At 37.6% G+C, this 16,959-nt stretch overlaps 1 protein-coding gene across 17 annotated transcripts in view; it reads right to left on the minus strand.

Annotated features, from left to right (window-relative positions):
• Window positions 1–3,958: 3,958 nt before the first annotated feature.
• The window catches only part of ptk2aa (protein tyrosine kinase 2aa), a 158,007-nt gene continuing 145,006 nt past the window's right edge, over window positions 3,959–16,959 (minus strand). For 12 of the 17 annotated variants that reach the window (XM_088929407.1, XM_088929405.1, XM_088929418.1 and 9 more), the window contains 7 exons: window positions 16,604–16,735; window positions 13,051–13,113; window positions 11,251–11,290; window positions 10,400–10,503; window positions 6,990–7,145; window positions 6,049–6,129; window positions 3,959–5,299 (listed from right to left, as the gene is read on the minus strand). In XM_088929407.1, the coding sequence (XP_088785533.1) occupies window positions 5,087–5,299; window positions 6,049–6,129; window positions 6,990–7,145; window positions 10,400–10,503; window positions 11,251–11,290; window positions 13,051–13,113; window positions 16,604–16,735 (789 nt within the window). In that variant the 3' untranslated portion in view covers window positions 3,959–5,086. The remainder of the gene's footprint in view (window positions 5,300–6,048; window positions 6,130–6,989; window positions 7,146–10,399; window positions 10,504–11,250; window positions 11,291–13,050; window positions 13,114–16,603; window positions 16,736–16,959) is intronic. The other 5 variants (XM_088929422.1, XM_088929420.1, XM_088929419.1 and 2 more) reach the window with 2 other exon arrangements.

Genomic DNA, 16,959 nt, shown 5'->3' on the forward strand with positions numbered 1-16,959 from the left:
CTCCTGCTCTCGGTGTCTTTTTATAATTGTCCTTGGACTTGAGGGCAGCGTGGCTGGGTAGTTTTAAATATGGATCAGAATTGACCGTCCCCACCAAGTGATGCGGCGCTCTGTGAGGGCTGTTTCAGAGTTGGGGAATGTCCTGCAGTTTGAACAGGATTGCAATACAGGTCTCAGGATGAAACTAAAATTCAAGTTCAATTCAGTTTAAGATGACATGCCAATTCTTGTGATGAATGTTGGTGAAGCGGTGAGGGGTTGAATGTTGAACACTGATAAAACGAATCATTGAAACATGAATGTTAAAATGGTTTGTGATTATCTGACAGTTTCTGTAAATGTGCATTCAACTATATTACAGATGAACAAACCATTTAACATTTTGTGACTTTTCGATTGGTTTCCCCATTTCTGCTGGGTTTTAGGCATTTGACTAGAACAAGCAAGATGCTCTGTCTAGAATAGGAATTGTGAAATTATTTTTATGCTGCCCCTTCTGGCTTATGTGTTTATGAGGGGGGAAAAAAGGTCAAAACAAATGTGATAATTTTTACAGCAGGCAAAAGAGTTTTGTTTCAGGCAGTTACTATATTGCCAGGTTGCCTTGCATTTAAAACTAGGCTCAATACTGGGAAGGCTGCTTACCAACTCATTATAAACTTGATTTAATTATCTAGAAATCTATAAAAATGTCTCATTGATAGTATGCAAGTCTATTAATGTAGCAAATCCAAAGTGCCATTAACAACGTAACCCATTAAAATATGAAATCATATTACAGAATTCCTGGTTCCTATCCCCCTATCTTGTTAAAAACCTAAAATATGTCAAAGTTTAGTGAAACATTTGAGTAGAATTTTTAAAAAAAATTATACTTTTCACAGTTAATTTAATTGGATCAGGTTTCAGAAAAAGTAAAATTTGATGACTTCTGAGTTCTAAAAAGAAGGGAAATCTTCCCATTTAAAGTATTTGGTTAAAAAGTTGAGCCCAATAAAGACGTTCTGCTTTGTAAGAAGAACTTTTCATGCTTAGAAGCCTTACAGATCTTGATGACCATGAATAAAAAAAAAATGTATTGTTTATTCAGTTAATAATTTTGAATGTTGTGTTGAGAAATATTATCTTAATTCTTTGCTCGAACAAGTTATAAAAATACCATACTTTTTTCCTGAACATGTAATTGAATGGTTAAAACAACTGTACATGAAATTACTGCATAATCACAGCATCTGTAACAACCTACTGATGGAGAAGGGAGACCGTTTGATCTGGGGGGGAAGTAACTAGATCATGGTTTCTTATTCCTTCCATGTTAAGATGCAGGTGGATTTTTGATGTTTACAATCAAGTAGCCTTTCAGTTCTGCTCTTTAATGAAATTGTTTAATATAGGCCACTAATTCAAATAAAAAATGAAGCTGGTGACTGATCAAATATTACTCTTAATAATAACACTAAAATATTGAAAGCAGAAATGCAGGTGAGCAGACCCTATAAGGCTCGATTTTACATGGATGTAGTGCTTATTACCTGTAACCCTGTATGGAATAAAAAGGTTAGAAAATGGATAAATAGCTTGCATTAAAAGCTTTACATTGTGTAGACCACTAGAAAAAAAACCATGTTACTTTCCCTAAATCAATGACAATGTATCTTTATTTACATTTGTGTTTTATTGTCGTACACTAACCCACTGGAAACACTACAGTCTGAATGCAGTCAGTTAAAACTAGTTATACTAAGCTGAGAGTAAGGTGATATCTTTTGAAATACAAGAATGTATTATTAAGGGCATGGATATAAAAACATTTAATCAGTTATATAAATGTGGTAAAAGTATTAGGTCCTGTAGTCGCTAAAAACTACAATCTGTGGATCCAAAGTTCTGTGGACAGATATTGGGAGTGTGAATCACTTCAGGTTAAAGCTACTTCTGCTTTTAGCATTAGAATTCAATGACAGTGATCTACACAAATTGGTCCCAGTTGTCTCATTTTCTCATGGTCAGGTGTGTGATAAGGAGGTAAGGAAATGTAACGGGTATGCCACCTTCTTCAGTGACAAGACGAAGCGTTTAGTCTATAAATCACAAGCAGGTTTCATGAATAATCAAGATGATAAAATGTAAAACAGTAAGAAAATAGAACATAATAAATGATAGCATATCATGGTAAATACCCATTCCACTTTTTTTTTTACTATCAGGAATCCAAATAATATTTTGCTTTGGCATGAAACACCAAAGACTATTCTTCTTTTTAGCAAATGGAACAAAATAATCAGAGTAAACTATGAAAAGCAATATCTGGTGCAAAGGGCAGCCTTTCATAATGTAATAAGGGAGATACAGTCTACAACAATGCTTTACCACTGGATGCAGGGGGGTAAATATTTCCCATTATATTTTTGATTCATTGGAAGACAATGCCTGAATTCCAGTAGCCCAATACAATAAGTAGATTCACAGCTGAAGTATAAAGATGGCTTGAGTGCTAATGTTCAGCCAGTAAATTTTAAGTAATGTAACAGCTTTTAGAATGAGGTCTCATTTAGCCTAGTCTTACAAAAAAAATATTTACAAGTTCATAGTTTACCAAGTCAACCACTCCATTTCCAAGTGAGAAGCACTTCCAACTCTGCAGTATATGAAGTCGCAGGTAGTCAGAAACAGCTCTGGACAACACTGGTCAGCTCTGCAGATGTTTGTCTGAAAAAGCCTGGAGCTGGAGGAATTAGAATTGAGCTTGGATGGTAAGTCAATGAACGGAGTTGGGGCACAATGCCAGAAATGTATCACGCTGGCCTTGTCTATAGCAGGGGTGGCCTGATTACCCTGGTTTCAAAGAGCCAAGGATAAAGAGACAGGCTCTGTAGGTCACCAATCTGTAAAGACCTGCAACACGAGTTTCGATCAATGATTAGAAGTTAACTGGTTCCATTAAGCTAGCAATGCTCACCTGTGGTTAAGAGCTGGAAAGTAATATTTCCATACTGCAATTTAAACTTGAACAGCTTCTGTAGTCAAGACGAAATTGGTCCCAGTGTTAAGAAAATTGACGAGCTAAGGGAAACGTAAAACCTGCTGCCCACCTCTGCTCTGAAACTTGTATCAAGCAACCAAATTAAAATCATCCTCAACTGCATAGGATTACTGTAAATGGCACAATTTAAATGATGGCAGCCCCTATTAAAATACTGTAAGTAAATCACACATGCAGTTTACATAAAAAAAAATAGTGTTGTGTTTGCAGATGGTGCCACTTGTTGATTCCAGACCTTCGCCTTTGAACTCCACAGACAAGTCAGGAAAAAAACCTTCTGCAGCATATTCAGTATACAATTGACCTCCTCAATCTTCAAGAGAAGCTGGTGACCATGTTTTCTGTAATAAAAGTGGTATACTGAGTGTAAAATGGCTTTCAATTTGAAAGAGAAATTGATCCAATTAATGATTTAATAAAAATGATCAAAGACCACCTTTACAGCAATTGCACAACTAAGTGTATTGGTAATTGCTAATAAGCTTAAATTTACAAATTTTTACAACGATTCAATCTGAATGCTTCTGTAGTGTGTGGAATGTTAAAATTAGAAATTAAACAGTTACTGCAAAATAAAAAAACTAAAGTAAAGTGAACAATTACAAGGACACTAGAATGTACTAGAATTTGCATTTCCATATTGATAAAATAATAAAAGCTGTGTGTATTGAAAAGATAAGTGGTGCAGACTTGTTCACTAAATCCCAACAAGGATGCTTTGATGCCAATATAAAAGATCACCACAATGTCCCAGGACCTCTCAGGAAATGTGCTTCTTATGTAAATAAAAGGACTGAAGGTCATCATAAGTGAACAACTATTAGGTTGATTTTTTTAATAGAAAACAAAGATGTACAAAACATTAAGGACTTCTTTTATAGATATATATTCAAAGAAACCTTCAAGAGACAAGTATACTGATAACACCATTTTAATAAGTCAAGGAACTGTACAGGTCATTATATTCTTCCTGAGAATAATTTATACCCAAAAGCAGAGTGAGTTTTAACGAACAGATGCTACACATAGCAGGTTGTAAGAAAAAGGGGAAAGTGTCTCTCTGTTCCTTAAAACCTCCTGGGCAAGAATAGAGAGAGAAATTAGAATGTGAACGTAGGAAATGAGTTAGTAACTACAGTGTTTAAAATATCCAACATAGCTTTAGTCTTTTTTAAATATAAAAGGAAATGACGCATTTGATTTGAATTTTCCCCAGACAACACTCAATTCTCTGGTATGCCCTTTAAAACCAGCAAATTTGCTTCCAGAAAACGTTTCCCACAATGATTTCAATGTTTTATTTTCTTCAAACCTAACTACAAAAACCATCATGAGATCACTGTCAAGAAAGACAAATTGCAGTCTTTACTTTCCCACTCTGGCAGTTTATTTCATTCATTGCTTCAGAAGACTTTCCCCTCTAAGAAAGAGGAGATGGGGAAAAAAAAAATGAAATGACTTGAACCTCCAAAATATATATTTACGATCCTCCACTGAAAGTCTGGTTTAGCATATTTACTGTGTTACAATAAAACACAATAATAAAAAGACTGTTATTTTAAATGTGAATAAAGAATTCTCAACCTTCAGGTTTCCCAGAACTCTAACGTGACAACAGCTTGGATCTCCTTGATGGTTCCAGTTGACATTTTCCAGATCCGATGATTATCCACCTATAGGGACTCGGCTTCTGAACTGAAATTCTGAACGTGTCTCTTGATACAAAAAAAAGTACAATCAGCACACACAATAGGCGCAATCAAAACAAAAAGTGTGACTGTTCTTCAAAGGTCCTTGGTCTGGAAAGCAATCCAAGTAGTCTTTCAAAAGTTCTTGGAAGGAAGTGAAGAAGGACACTCACTGAAGTTTAATTCCTTCCCGCTCTTCAGTACTGGTACAGGTGTAACTGTCCGTCGTTGCTGGTGTGTGACAGGTGATCCAAGTCTTTTCCTGTCTGGCCAACATCAGCTCCATCCGGCAGCACAAAACACTTGTATTTACCCCCGTGCACTTGGCCAACTGCCCGTCCCTCTGGTTGGGACATTAATGCGGCCTTGGTTGCCCGATCATCTTGAGCCTGGCCTGGTCAATGACGTCCAGCAGGTTTTTGGCATCCACGGCCAGTGCGTGTGCTGCGGTCAGCATTTGCTTTTTGTACTCTTGCTGCAGGCTGGTCATAACGTACTGCTGGGCCAGCTTCATCTTGTTGATCAGCTCCGCCAGGTCCGAGTTCAGCAGCTTCTGAGCCATCTCGATCTGCAGAGAGCAAAGCAGGGTCAGGCTAGGTCATTCAACAATGCCCTGAGTACCTGGTACCAATAATTCTATGTTAGATGCTTGTCTGTGCCTCAGATTACCTAAAAATAGTAATAGTCTGACAATTTAATACTTTACCACTATGATACTGTACATATACATGTACATATACATGTACAGTACAATACCATAACGCTAGAAAATTAAATTGCAATCGTCTCGTTGTGTGTCAAGGTTCCTATGATATTTGCAGTAGTCTAAAACCTAGAAGTAGCTTTCTACACAGCAGCAAAAAACAAATAATGAATTTAATAGTAATGAGCATCTTTAATCCCCACATGCCAGTCAGTGTTTCACCTTGTACAGTCAGTAGAGGAAAACTAACAAGAATTAATCAATTAAGTTATTAAATGCCAATATATATTCCATCAATGACAGAACGTAGTGGAAATAGTCTCTCAGCTTCACTTAGGCCAAGGATTTTTTTAACGTCAGCATATGTTTATGATAAAGACAGCGCTGTCTTAAAAGATTTAAAGCCAATAAAAAAAGAGAATTCAACTCTCAGTTGAACAATAACATTTCTTCAGGTTCTGGAGGGAATTTGGAAGGAATGTTGTAACACACAAAACCATCAAGAATCTCCACTAACTACATTTCGAAGATTGTAATGGCCAAAAAAGATTACATCAGCTAAAAAGCTGAAAGATGCAGCAGCAGAATGAAAGGGCTGTAGCTGAAATGTCTACCTCTCTGTGTGTGCTGGCTGGCAATACAGGTATTGTCTCATCCACTGTGGCCAGCAGTGTCCTCAACGCCAGTCCAACCTCCTGAAACAACATACAGTTAAAGGGGAGCTGCAACACTATTTTGAATTTCAGGGTTATAAAGAATCAACACTGATGAGTGCATTTCAAACCACAATGAAACTAAAATGTACATAGTAATGCGTGAAACCTCCAATTTACATCACAAATAGACAAACTTCCAGTGGCGCTGTGCGTACTTGTCTGTGATTCAGAACAAGGCAACCAAACTTCCGGTGAGGTGAAGCAGCCCTATTACATTGTGAACAAGCAGGCTTGTGAATTCATCTCTTAATCCAATAAAAGTCTTACTTTCAACTTCAAGACAGTTTTGCCGACAAAATAATTATTTACTCTACATTTAGATCATGCTGGAATATGTTATGTGGTGAAATGTCTGCTGCACAACCTGTAGTTATTCACTCGTACATCTCATTACATTAGTAAATACAGTGACTAGTGAGCAGGAAGGGCCACTTCACATCGCAATTCGCACAAACCCTCGCTCTCACCTGTGGCGAGACCAGGGGTTTGCAACAACATGTTGACCATACAATACTTTCACGAAATTCATGATTTTGTTCTTAATTTGGAATTTGTCAAATTTAGCCATACCGTCAATTAATTTATTTTGTTACCGATATTTAATAAACGGTCTGAAAAATTGGGACTGCACAACCAGCATTAATAAAGAACCTTTTCTGAGTTTCAATGGGCTTGAGACTGTTTTTAGAGTTAAAAAAACCCACTCTGCAGCAGATGTTGTAAACACTAATAAAATAAACTGACTAAAAAATTCCATTATTAAACATATATGGATCCCAACTTTACTCAACTGAGATTCAGGGTAAAACAGTAAAGGGAAAAGTGGAAAACTGCTGTACCTTCACCATTGGCACATACTCCTCAGGTGGCGCAGGCTGGATTTTACTGGACATCTCGATCACAGCCTTAACCAGCCCTGTCACATTCTCATACACCTTGTCGTTGGAGCGGTCCAAGTTGGCTGTCGGGGGAGGACTGATCTCCTGGGGTTGAATCTAGACAACAAAAAAAAAGAAGAAAGACAAAACGAAGGAGTTAAATAACATTTTGAATCTTAAAAGGAAGTGGAGTCCATTTCCCTAGCGACTCCAGTTCATAATAGGTTACCCTATCTTAGCATAGTAGTATTGCTATATTGACGTTAAAAAGCATTACAGACTGTTTAAAGACTTCTTAAATGCACAGTTTTACTTCACAGTAAAGTTTCTGAGAGGTGGTCAATGCATAGCAAAATGCCGAATATTCATGAAGACAATAGTGAAGGACAATTTACTGGATTTCGCTGCGTTTGTCTTTTCTACCAGCAGAGGGCAGTGTTCCACTTTTTAATTGCATTAATTTAGAATATGTATTAATTTCAGTACCAGGTTAGTGTTCATAAACCTCTATTGATTGTTATGCTATTGATATATGCCTCAAGAGCTTAAAGGATTATCTAGCACATAACAGAATGAAATACTTGTATTTCTATATCCTGTTTGATTTACATTTGCACCCATTTGATGATCCCTAACAACAGCTCTTCACTACTGCTCTTTTTGAAAGTACTTTTAAGTAACAAATGTTTAAAAATGGGGGTTCTAGGCTTCTGTTTTTAATACTTCTATTTAGGCAGTTTAAAAGATTGGAATACAGAAACTAATTAATATCTTATATACTGATATATTGATAAAGATTAAATTAAATTTACAAATAGCTTGAGCGAGTTCAATTAAACACAAACAGCAGGTATTATTTTGTTCTCAAATGAAAACACTGGCTTTCATTTACTAAATGAAATACTGAATGTAGATTAAAACCTATAAATGTTGAAATGATAATACAACAGTTAAATAAGCAGAAATTCATTTATTAATAGTATCTGTACAACACCTACATTTACTGCTCCAGAATAGCACAAATTAAGAGTTAATCTCAAACTTCTTAAATTAGTGTTTCAAAATTAGCACACATCTCTTTGTAACACGAGTGGTTTAACATTAAGCTACTCAAATTTATACATTAAAATTTAATACAATTCTATAAAAATACAACACTGATAAAATGTTATGCATGGCTCAACAATATGCATTGCAGTACAATTAAAATTCAATTCACATAAATGTACGAAGACAATGCTCAGACATTTGTGGCTTTAGTGTGAAATGATGAAATGCCCATATTAACTTTCTCATCTAAAATGTTGCAATTGTTAATTATGGGAACAAACCAATTTGGATCAATGAAGATAAGTGTTTAAGAAGTGCAGAGGAAGCTTCTTTCTAAAAAGGCTCTGTCTGCAGATCTGACATGCTCTTACACATTTTTCACATGAGCTGCAAACGGGCTTCTTGTAAACAAGTTTACTATGAGCTAAATCAATTTGGAGTATTATATCGCAATCACCAGTTGGTTAGTACTTAAATAAAACTATTGGAAGAAATAACTACATATTGCTCCCAAAGGATAGTTGTTGCCTTCATAAAAACAGGAAAAAAAGGTGTTTTGCAAAGAATACTGGGAAATATAGTGAATTTATGAGTTGATGGAGGTTGTCCAATATGGGAGTAAGCTGGGTACAGCACAGAACCAATGAGGAGTGAAGAATATTAACACTAATTGACTGAATTCCAGGATAGTTAAGTCCAGTTTGGTGATTTTCAGATGACAAAGCCCTGTTAGAAAGTTGTCAAAAGGAATCAGAAAGGCTGGAGATAATTAAGCCCGTCAGACCCAAGCAAAGTAATTGATGAAATCTAGTGAAAAACAAGTGTAGGAGATGGAGACACTACCAGAGGCAAAGAGACTCACACAAACACACATAAGTTTCTTACCCTCCAGGGCTAAATTCAAGAACAGTGTGGCAGAAGGTAAAAAAAATAAAATATTGCAGGTGCAGAGAAACAAAAGAGGAACAAAATATTAATAATGTAACAAGCAAAAAAAAAAAAACATGCTTAAACATTAGAGCAATGCTGCAAGAATAAAGTAATACCATGCACATGCTTTGTTGCAGATATTTTCTTTCTGACTTGAAAGGGCAACTTCTAAATGAATTTACTGGGCAGCCTATTTATCATACTTTAATTTTTTTATATTCTACAAAAACAGTCATATTCTGTTAACGTACTCTGGTCCTGCACTCATTACTAAAGCATATCATGATGTAAGGCAGAGATCAAACATGTAGAAAACACGTGTGCTTTCATTAATATATAACATTAAGGTAAACTTAGCCCAGCTCATACTCCTGTGTCTGTTATATTTAAGGAATTCATTCTCCAATATGCCAGTTTTACTCCTATTTTATTTTCACAGCTTGGAGAGGCCTCTTTTGTCTGTTCTTGGGATTTCTCTAACCCTCTCTGCTTGCAGAAAGATCACATTGGAATGAAAAAAAAATGGTAGCAAAACAAACTGTGACATTTTATATACCACTACCAAATGATCTCTCACTAATAATCTCTCTATACACGATTATGATCAACAGGAAGCTTTCAAATGTACTTTTCTTAAAAAGCAAAATAGCTTCCCAGGGCAAGAGCTCTCGTCAAACCTATCTTTTTTTTCCCCCCTTCTCAGATTTTAATATTTCGCTGTAAAGGAACTCCCTCCTCCCTGCTGTACCTTTGCCAGATGTATATTTGGTATTTATTAACAGTGCTGCGCTGCCAGCCAGATAGACGCAGTAAGGAGGAGGGGGCTGTGCAGGAGAACAGCTGGTCTTGGTTTAGCTGAGGCTTGGCAGGCTGGGGCCAGTGGCATGGCTGAAGGCTGCACAGACTCTGAGGAGCTGATGGAGGAGACCTGTTCTGCTGACACCAAGGAACTATGTAGGTTCCTGGTAAACTAGGGGAAATTTTGACAAGCTGAGAGGGCTGCCTACTTTCCATCCTTCCTGTCTGTGGGTGTACAGTATGCGTGTCCTAGCGTCAGAAATGGAAGGAGGCGTACATTTACAAAGGCCTGTGACCGATGTCCCCTACAGTTCCCGTGAGCAGGGACCACAGCAATCCACTAAAACACAACTGGAACTCCCCTTGAGAAATGTGTGAGACTGCGTCTTGAAAATAATGCCCTTATAGTTTCTAAGAAAAGACTGTGATGTACTTGCCATGTGTTTCATGGCCATTGGCACTGATATTACATTTCTATCAGCCATGCAGCCTGAGCTGATAACCTCGGTGACCATGAGAACATCCATACGGAAAGTTACGTCTCAGACAAAACAGGGACAGTGGACTGCCAAACAAGAAGACCAAAGCCATACCTTCACTCCTTCGTTGTAGCTGTCTACAGGGTTCAGACTGGCCAGGCTGCCCAGGTGGCTGGGAGCTCCTGGGCGAGGTGGTTTCTTTGGTGGAGCCACATGTTCTAGTGAGGACAAAATGTTTGGGAATATCAGCAGCTAAAAAGACATACACTTTCTTCCACAATTTTGCCCTAAGAGGTATCCATACTTCCCCAACTTAAGCCTTTGCACATGTAGATGGTATGCAGAAGAGTAGCTTTCACAGCCTAGTCATGTATTTAACAGAGTAAACGCCAACACTGGAGACTTTCTTTTACTTGCTCAATTGTTTTCTTAAAATAGTAGTTTTGGAAATATCAGTTAATGAACACTCATACTGATCTGACAGAGATGAGTCTGTGTGCCTCACATCTTGTCACATCTCAAGACCAAGATGCAGAAGTACAAGAAGCAATGTTCAGGCAGCAGATGGACATCTCTCGCAGCTCAAATGGAGATCAAAGCAGGCTAATAGAGGTCACTGCTGTGTGTCAAGCTGAGCTGATCTATGGCCACACACCCACCTAACTCCAGAATGATCTACCTGCAGGAATCAGCATCTGGGAATGAAATAGCCACGATTCCAACAACTCATTTCCTGTAGACTGTCGGTCTCAACATGAACACCGAGCTGAGACCATTTTTGCTTCTTCTGTTTGGATTAATAATTAGTCTTTTCAAGGCCACATGGGCTGGTCTTGTGGGAGCAATAAAGCGGAGTACATGCCAACTCTACATATAATATGTTAAATAAGAGGGGTGGAAGTCAGGAACAATAAGGAACTTGGAGAACAAAGCAATTAACAGAGCGCAGTTGGCCTGAGTTTTACCTGGTTTGCCTACGGGTTGGTAAATGTGCTGGTTTCCCGTCTGCCAAAAGGAGAAAAAATGAAAAGCAATTAGAATTATTCATGGCTTCTGATTCAAAAATGTTTTTATTATGTTAAAGTTAAATTACTCCCACATCTTTGAGTTGCTGTGGTTTCTCAATGAATAGCACAAATAGTTCAGATGTTTGTAAAGCACAGTTACATCTGCCTAGACCACAAGAAATAATAATAATAAAAAACCTTTATCCGAGTAGTGACACCACAAACAACAAATCCCTTGTCAGTAAATCTTTTTATAAAAGGACTGGTGACAACGTCTGTCTCGTCTCCACTGGAGGAACTTAGTTGCTCATACACACCCATAAACCAATTTTAAATCATTTTAGAAGAGATGTGCTTTTACCCAGTAAACACATCCAAAAAGAACTGAAATGATGAAAGAAGCAGACGTTTTTTTAAAAACAGCTCTGCTAGAAACGGATCAGCCTATCCTACCAAACAGACTGTAAATTTAAAATATCATCAGGACAGGATTCAAATCTCTTTGCATTAGTGTAGACCTTCTTCCACATAATAGTATTATACACTAAAATATTCCATATAACTTGTTTAAAAGTAGAATGTTATTAATGAGAACACAATACATTTAATAAAACAGAGATCATTTAAAAGTCAGTCCTCTTAAGGAATTCACAACAAGCCCATATAAACATACTGGTATCCAAAACTGAATTCCATCACCAGAAATAATGGCTCTTAGCCCGGCACTCCTGGAGAAAAAAACTTTTTTTTAATAATAGGGAATAAATCATGCTTTAATCTCCACAGTTATGAATAATTTTTAATATATTCTAAAGTTAATACCAAAAATGGACCAAAATAGAAAACCATTTCTAAATTAATAATTCAACATTTAGTGCTATCTTTGAAAGGAGAATTTTCTAAGCAAAAATGCTGAGAAGCAAATGAGTTATAATGTCTTCCCTGTGGAAAATATCATAACTGCCTCTGTCTGTACTGGCATCCATTTACATGTTCTCTGAAGCACGGCAGCATATGAGAAAAACATTACTTAAAGCACCACAGTTTGTTTGGTATTTTACTTAGTAGCTCATATCGGAGTTGTGTTTTTGTTCACACAGAAAACACTTCACCTCTGTTAAGGTGCTAAAACAATGACAGACTAGCAAAAGAACATATGAAATGAGTTTCTTCTGAAATCCTGCTGGAAGTTGGTTTATGATTTCCTAAACAGAACCATTGTTTAAGAGTAAATGTTTCACAGTACACCCCAGGGCATTAATAGAGAGGGGAAGTGTTTGAACAAGCCTGCTTCATACTGGCAGAAAAAAAAGGTTTAATACTTTAATAGCTCAAGGATTGCTTTGCAGTCTTTACAATTAATATAATTGCTTTAAAAATACAAAACTATTTTATCGAGAATTCCCAACATTTTTTAAGTTAACTCTTACTGAAATAAATATTAGCAGAATTGCAAATCACATTTTTTCCAATTATAAGTGTGTATTTCAATGTTTGGAAGCGATTTATGCCTATTATCGTAAGCAATTTCCTTGCTGATGTTATTAGGGGTTTGTTACAGATGACACAAAGCAACATTCAACTCAGGTGCAAAATGATAGACTGTAAATGTGTCAGTGCATGATTTTATTTCAGCCTCAGCTGAAGGAAACATTTTAGCCCTGTTCGAGAGAAGGAGGAGGCATGAAGAAGGGGAATTCCCTCTTTTCTGTGAGCTGTTACATCTGGAAAAATAAACAAAAAACACGAGACACTCACTGGTCCTTGGAGACCGCAGTCCTCCCGGTCAATACTGCCCCTTGAATTCCTTGGGTCTGGCTTCTGATGGGAAGAGGAGGGATGATTAACAGACATTTCCAGCTTTTTAGCAATATATATATATAAAAACAGTTTAACGAAAACAAACATGGTCTACATTATTTATAAAACATTGACTTATTGAAAACTCTTATCCGCAAAGTAGGAACAGAGTGCAACTTTGTTAGCACTGTCCATTTTCATGACTGTGGTCCATTTTTCGGAGAACAAGACTACTAACCACAGTGCACTGTTATACAGTAGCCACCGACGCTTTCAGTAACAAGTCACTGAGCTTTCATAACTCCCACGGTCACAAAGTAAAAAAAATAAATAAAATCCTCTTCGAAAAAACTAGTGTTGAACACCCAGACACGCTCACTGTTTCTTTACCTTGCTGTGACAATTTTTAAGAAAAACACCTTTTTTTTCCCCCGTTAAATACAATCCTTAAGTAGAACAGAACACTTCAAAGCCTTCAAGCCCTTTTGACAGGGTTTACTTGTTAGAACAGTCTTCTTTGCCAGTTCTCTGCTGCTTGCCAACAATTTGAGGAAAAAAAAAAGAAAAACGAACAAGTTAAAAAAAAAACCCTCCCCCCTTTGCTGTACCAGTTTTCCAAAGCAGGACTTGAAAACCTGCATCCTCTGTGCTTTTCTCTTGTGGGATCGCTGCAGCGGTTTTAAGTGTGGAGCGAACAACGAGGACTTCCATCGACAGGATGAGAAGGGCAGTGCATTAATTCCTGCTTCCTGCTGGAGGAAGGCTTATATGTACTTGGCTGATTCATGTAGCGAGGACACGCAGCCAGCTAATTCAGCCTCTCTCCCTCGCTCTGAGTGCGCCATGCCTGTGATCAGATAACCATGCATGGCATCTCTCCTCCACTTTATCCCTTAAGTATGTTGGTTTGCATCCTTTTGCTGTCGACTGAAGTATTCCTAGTATTCCCTGCCACAGGAGGTCTATTTTCTCTCATTCTTGCTATGCCCAAATACAAACTTGAAACCAAAACCAACAAAACACACAATTCTACTAAGTAGCTGTATTGAAATATTAGAACTAGATATAAATATTTTCATGAAATAAAAGAAGCTTTTGAGAACTCTGACCTTGTATATCCTTTACTGCTCCAAGAATTCCTATGTAGCCATTTATCATGCAAAAAAAAAAACACAGAATGCCTTATATGTACTTTCAAAAGATGTCAAGCCAGTCTGCTGTAAAAACTGTGGGACTGAGCAGGAACGGAATATAGAAAACAAAATGAAGCATTCCATTTTGGATTTCTTAGATAATGTTATTTTAAAACAAATAACTGGGATTGGTTTACACTGAAATGTGCTTTCATGCAACATCTGTCCACAAATACTGACTGTAGTATAATAAACTTCCTTTTTAATTACTTTGTAGCTATAGTGATCAATAATGGTAAAAGAGGAGTGTACACATCACGCAAGGAGCTGGCACGTGGACAATAAACGTCTCAGTTTTTACCTGTAATGATAATTCCAAGCTAGCACTGGCATGCAGTTTACAAACAGCACAATGACAGAGTGATATACAAAGGTATTCATTTCAGTGCAAAATGTCTCCCCATCTTATGAAAGTAAACCAAAAAGCTTAAGGGCGCTTCTGAAGATTAGCTGGAATCTACAGTGTTTTAGCCCTCCTAAAACAGAGGTGCAGTAAACAGTTTTACAAAGTGCTCTTTTATAAAACGAATTTAATTCATGACATTAAACCAACTTTCTTTGTAGTTTCTGACATACCTTCATGATTACTATGTCAAAACTTTGCAAAGAAGCCCTCCTAATTTTCCCAAACCAACTCTTTTCTCTATCTTTAGCGACACCCTTCTTTACCAAGCCCTTTTTTAAAATTTAAAAGTATTCAAAATAGGTACTGACTAAATTGAACAATTCTGAGAACTTTACTTTTTCTAGTGCAACAAGCATCTCAGAAATTCAAGAGGAATTTTTAAATTGCCTAATTTAAGTTCCAGGAAACAGAAACTTGAAGGAGAGGGTATTTAGGAGTGAGAAAAGGATGTACTTCTTTACACAGAGGGTGATGGGTGTCTGGATCATGCTACCCAGTGATGAAGTTGAAGCTGAGCAGCTGAGATTTTTCACCAAAATAACAGACAAAAACTTTGGGTCAATAAACTACTAGCAACTGAATGCACAAGTTCAGACAAATTCTGCCCTCTAATTTATAGCCTTAAATCAAAGACAGACACTTAGATCTAAATCAAAGATAGTCCCTCAGATTTAACTGAAAACAAAGAGAAAGTAAAGAAGGCTTCCACATTCACTGCAGTGATGCAATTTTTCAGAGGATTTGAATTATTTAGTATCTTGATTTAGATCACGAAGCTAGGGAAAGGATCATTTTCCCTCTCCACAAATCCCCAAAATAGTGAATCCATAAATTATTATTTACATTGTTTGCCCATTGCCCACGTAGAGAAAAATGAAAAAAATAAACACTTTCCAGTCTGCAGTGCACCTTGGAAAGCAGGTATAAATGCTGCTGAAGCTGTCAGTTGCTAGCCTATCTGGTTCTTAGAATATGTGAATCGCAGGCCACAAAGAGTTCCACATCTCTGTGTAGACAAACTATTATTCAAGAGGACGCTTCCAAAGCGCTCACAGTGGTTACAAAAAAAAACAGCAGTGATCCCAGATTTTCCACAGGAAAGACATCAGAAGACACTGAGGTTTCCTTCATTGTAAATCTTTAACCTAGCCAGAAAAACAAATTCTTGATACATCACTGCGCTATTATGCAAGGATGTTTCAAGCTCAAGCAAACTTGCATTAAAAGAGTTAAGTTATTGCTGGCACTGATTTCTGTACGCCAAATGCATTCCTAATTCTGAGTCAATACCCAAGATTAATTGTATATGCAGACTTAACCCAAACTGTCTCTTAACCAAGTATTGGAAAGTGGTGGGCTATGTTTAGGGGTTTAGTTTACTCCCGATTCTGAGAAAGGAAGTATAAAACCAAAAATACCAGAGTGGGAGGAGCAAATTCTTTACAGCGTTGGGAAACTAAATGGGAAAAAGACATTTCATCATAATTTCAAAAGATAAAAGTCTAATGTTTTAGACATTGGCCGATTCCTTTATTCCTAAAAACAGCTCAGAGTTTGGTGTCAGTTTTTTGCAGAGCTCACTACCACAACGATTTATAGGTTTGTTTTGAAAAACGGGCACTGCTGAGAAAAGCCTGGGGATTACTTTTCCATTTATTCTACACAAAATAAATACATACCTTTAACAATCAGGAGCGAGAAAAATTAATTGGAGAGAAATGGGGCTTGGAACAGTCAACTTGATGCCAGCAAAAACAAAATGGGGATGGAAATGACCTGCTTATTCCATTCATGGAGGGCAAAAGGTTTTTTTTTTATATTAAGTCAAATCCCGTTCTTTGCCATAACTAAGCAATAAATCTTCATCGTAAATTATATGCTCATGGAAAACAAAACAATAAGGCGACGTTACCAAGAATCTCTCTTCCTGCTCCAGCCAGCGCTGATCCTCCTCCATCTGCTGCTGCTGCATCATCAGCCTCTCCTCCATGAGGTGAGTGGGCAGCCCCTGCCCCATCCCTCGCAGGTCCAGAGCTCCGCCCTCCTGCGGGCACGCAGGCGATTAGCGTGCTTTCTCTGGGCCCTCTCTCCTCCCCAGCCCCGGGCCGCCCCACTTGAGCTCTTGTCCTGCCACACCACGGCTAACCCTCCTCACTTCGGCAGCGGGCAGTGCAGGAGGAACAACCCATCTCAGCCTTTGAATACGACGGCCCCGGTGGTCACGCGTTTCGAAAACAACCACCAGCGAGCACTCCTTCCCTCTTTGTC

Source organism: Atractosteus spatula, chromosome 12 (assembly GCF_055471065.1).
Source record: "Atractosteus spatula isolate fAtrSpa1 chromosome 12, fAtrSpa1.hap1, whole genome shotgun sequence".
NCBI lineage: Eukaryota > Metazoa > Chordata > Actinopteri > Semionotiformes > Lepisosteidae > Atractosteus > Atractosteus spatula.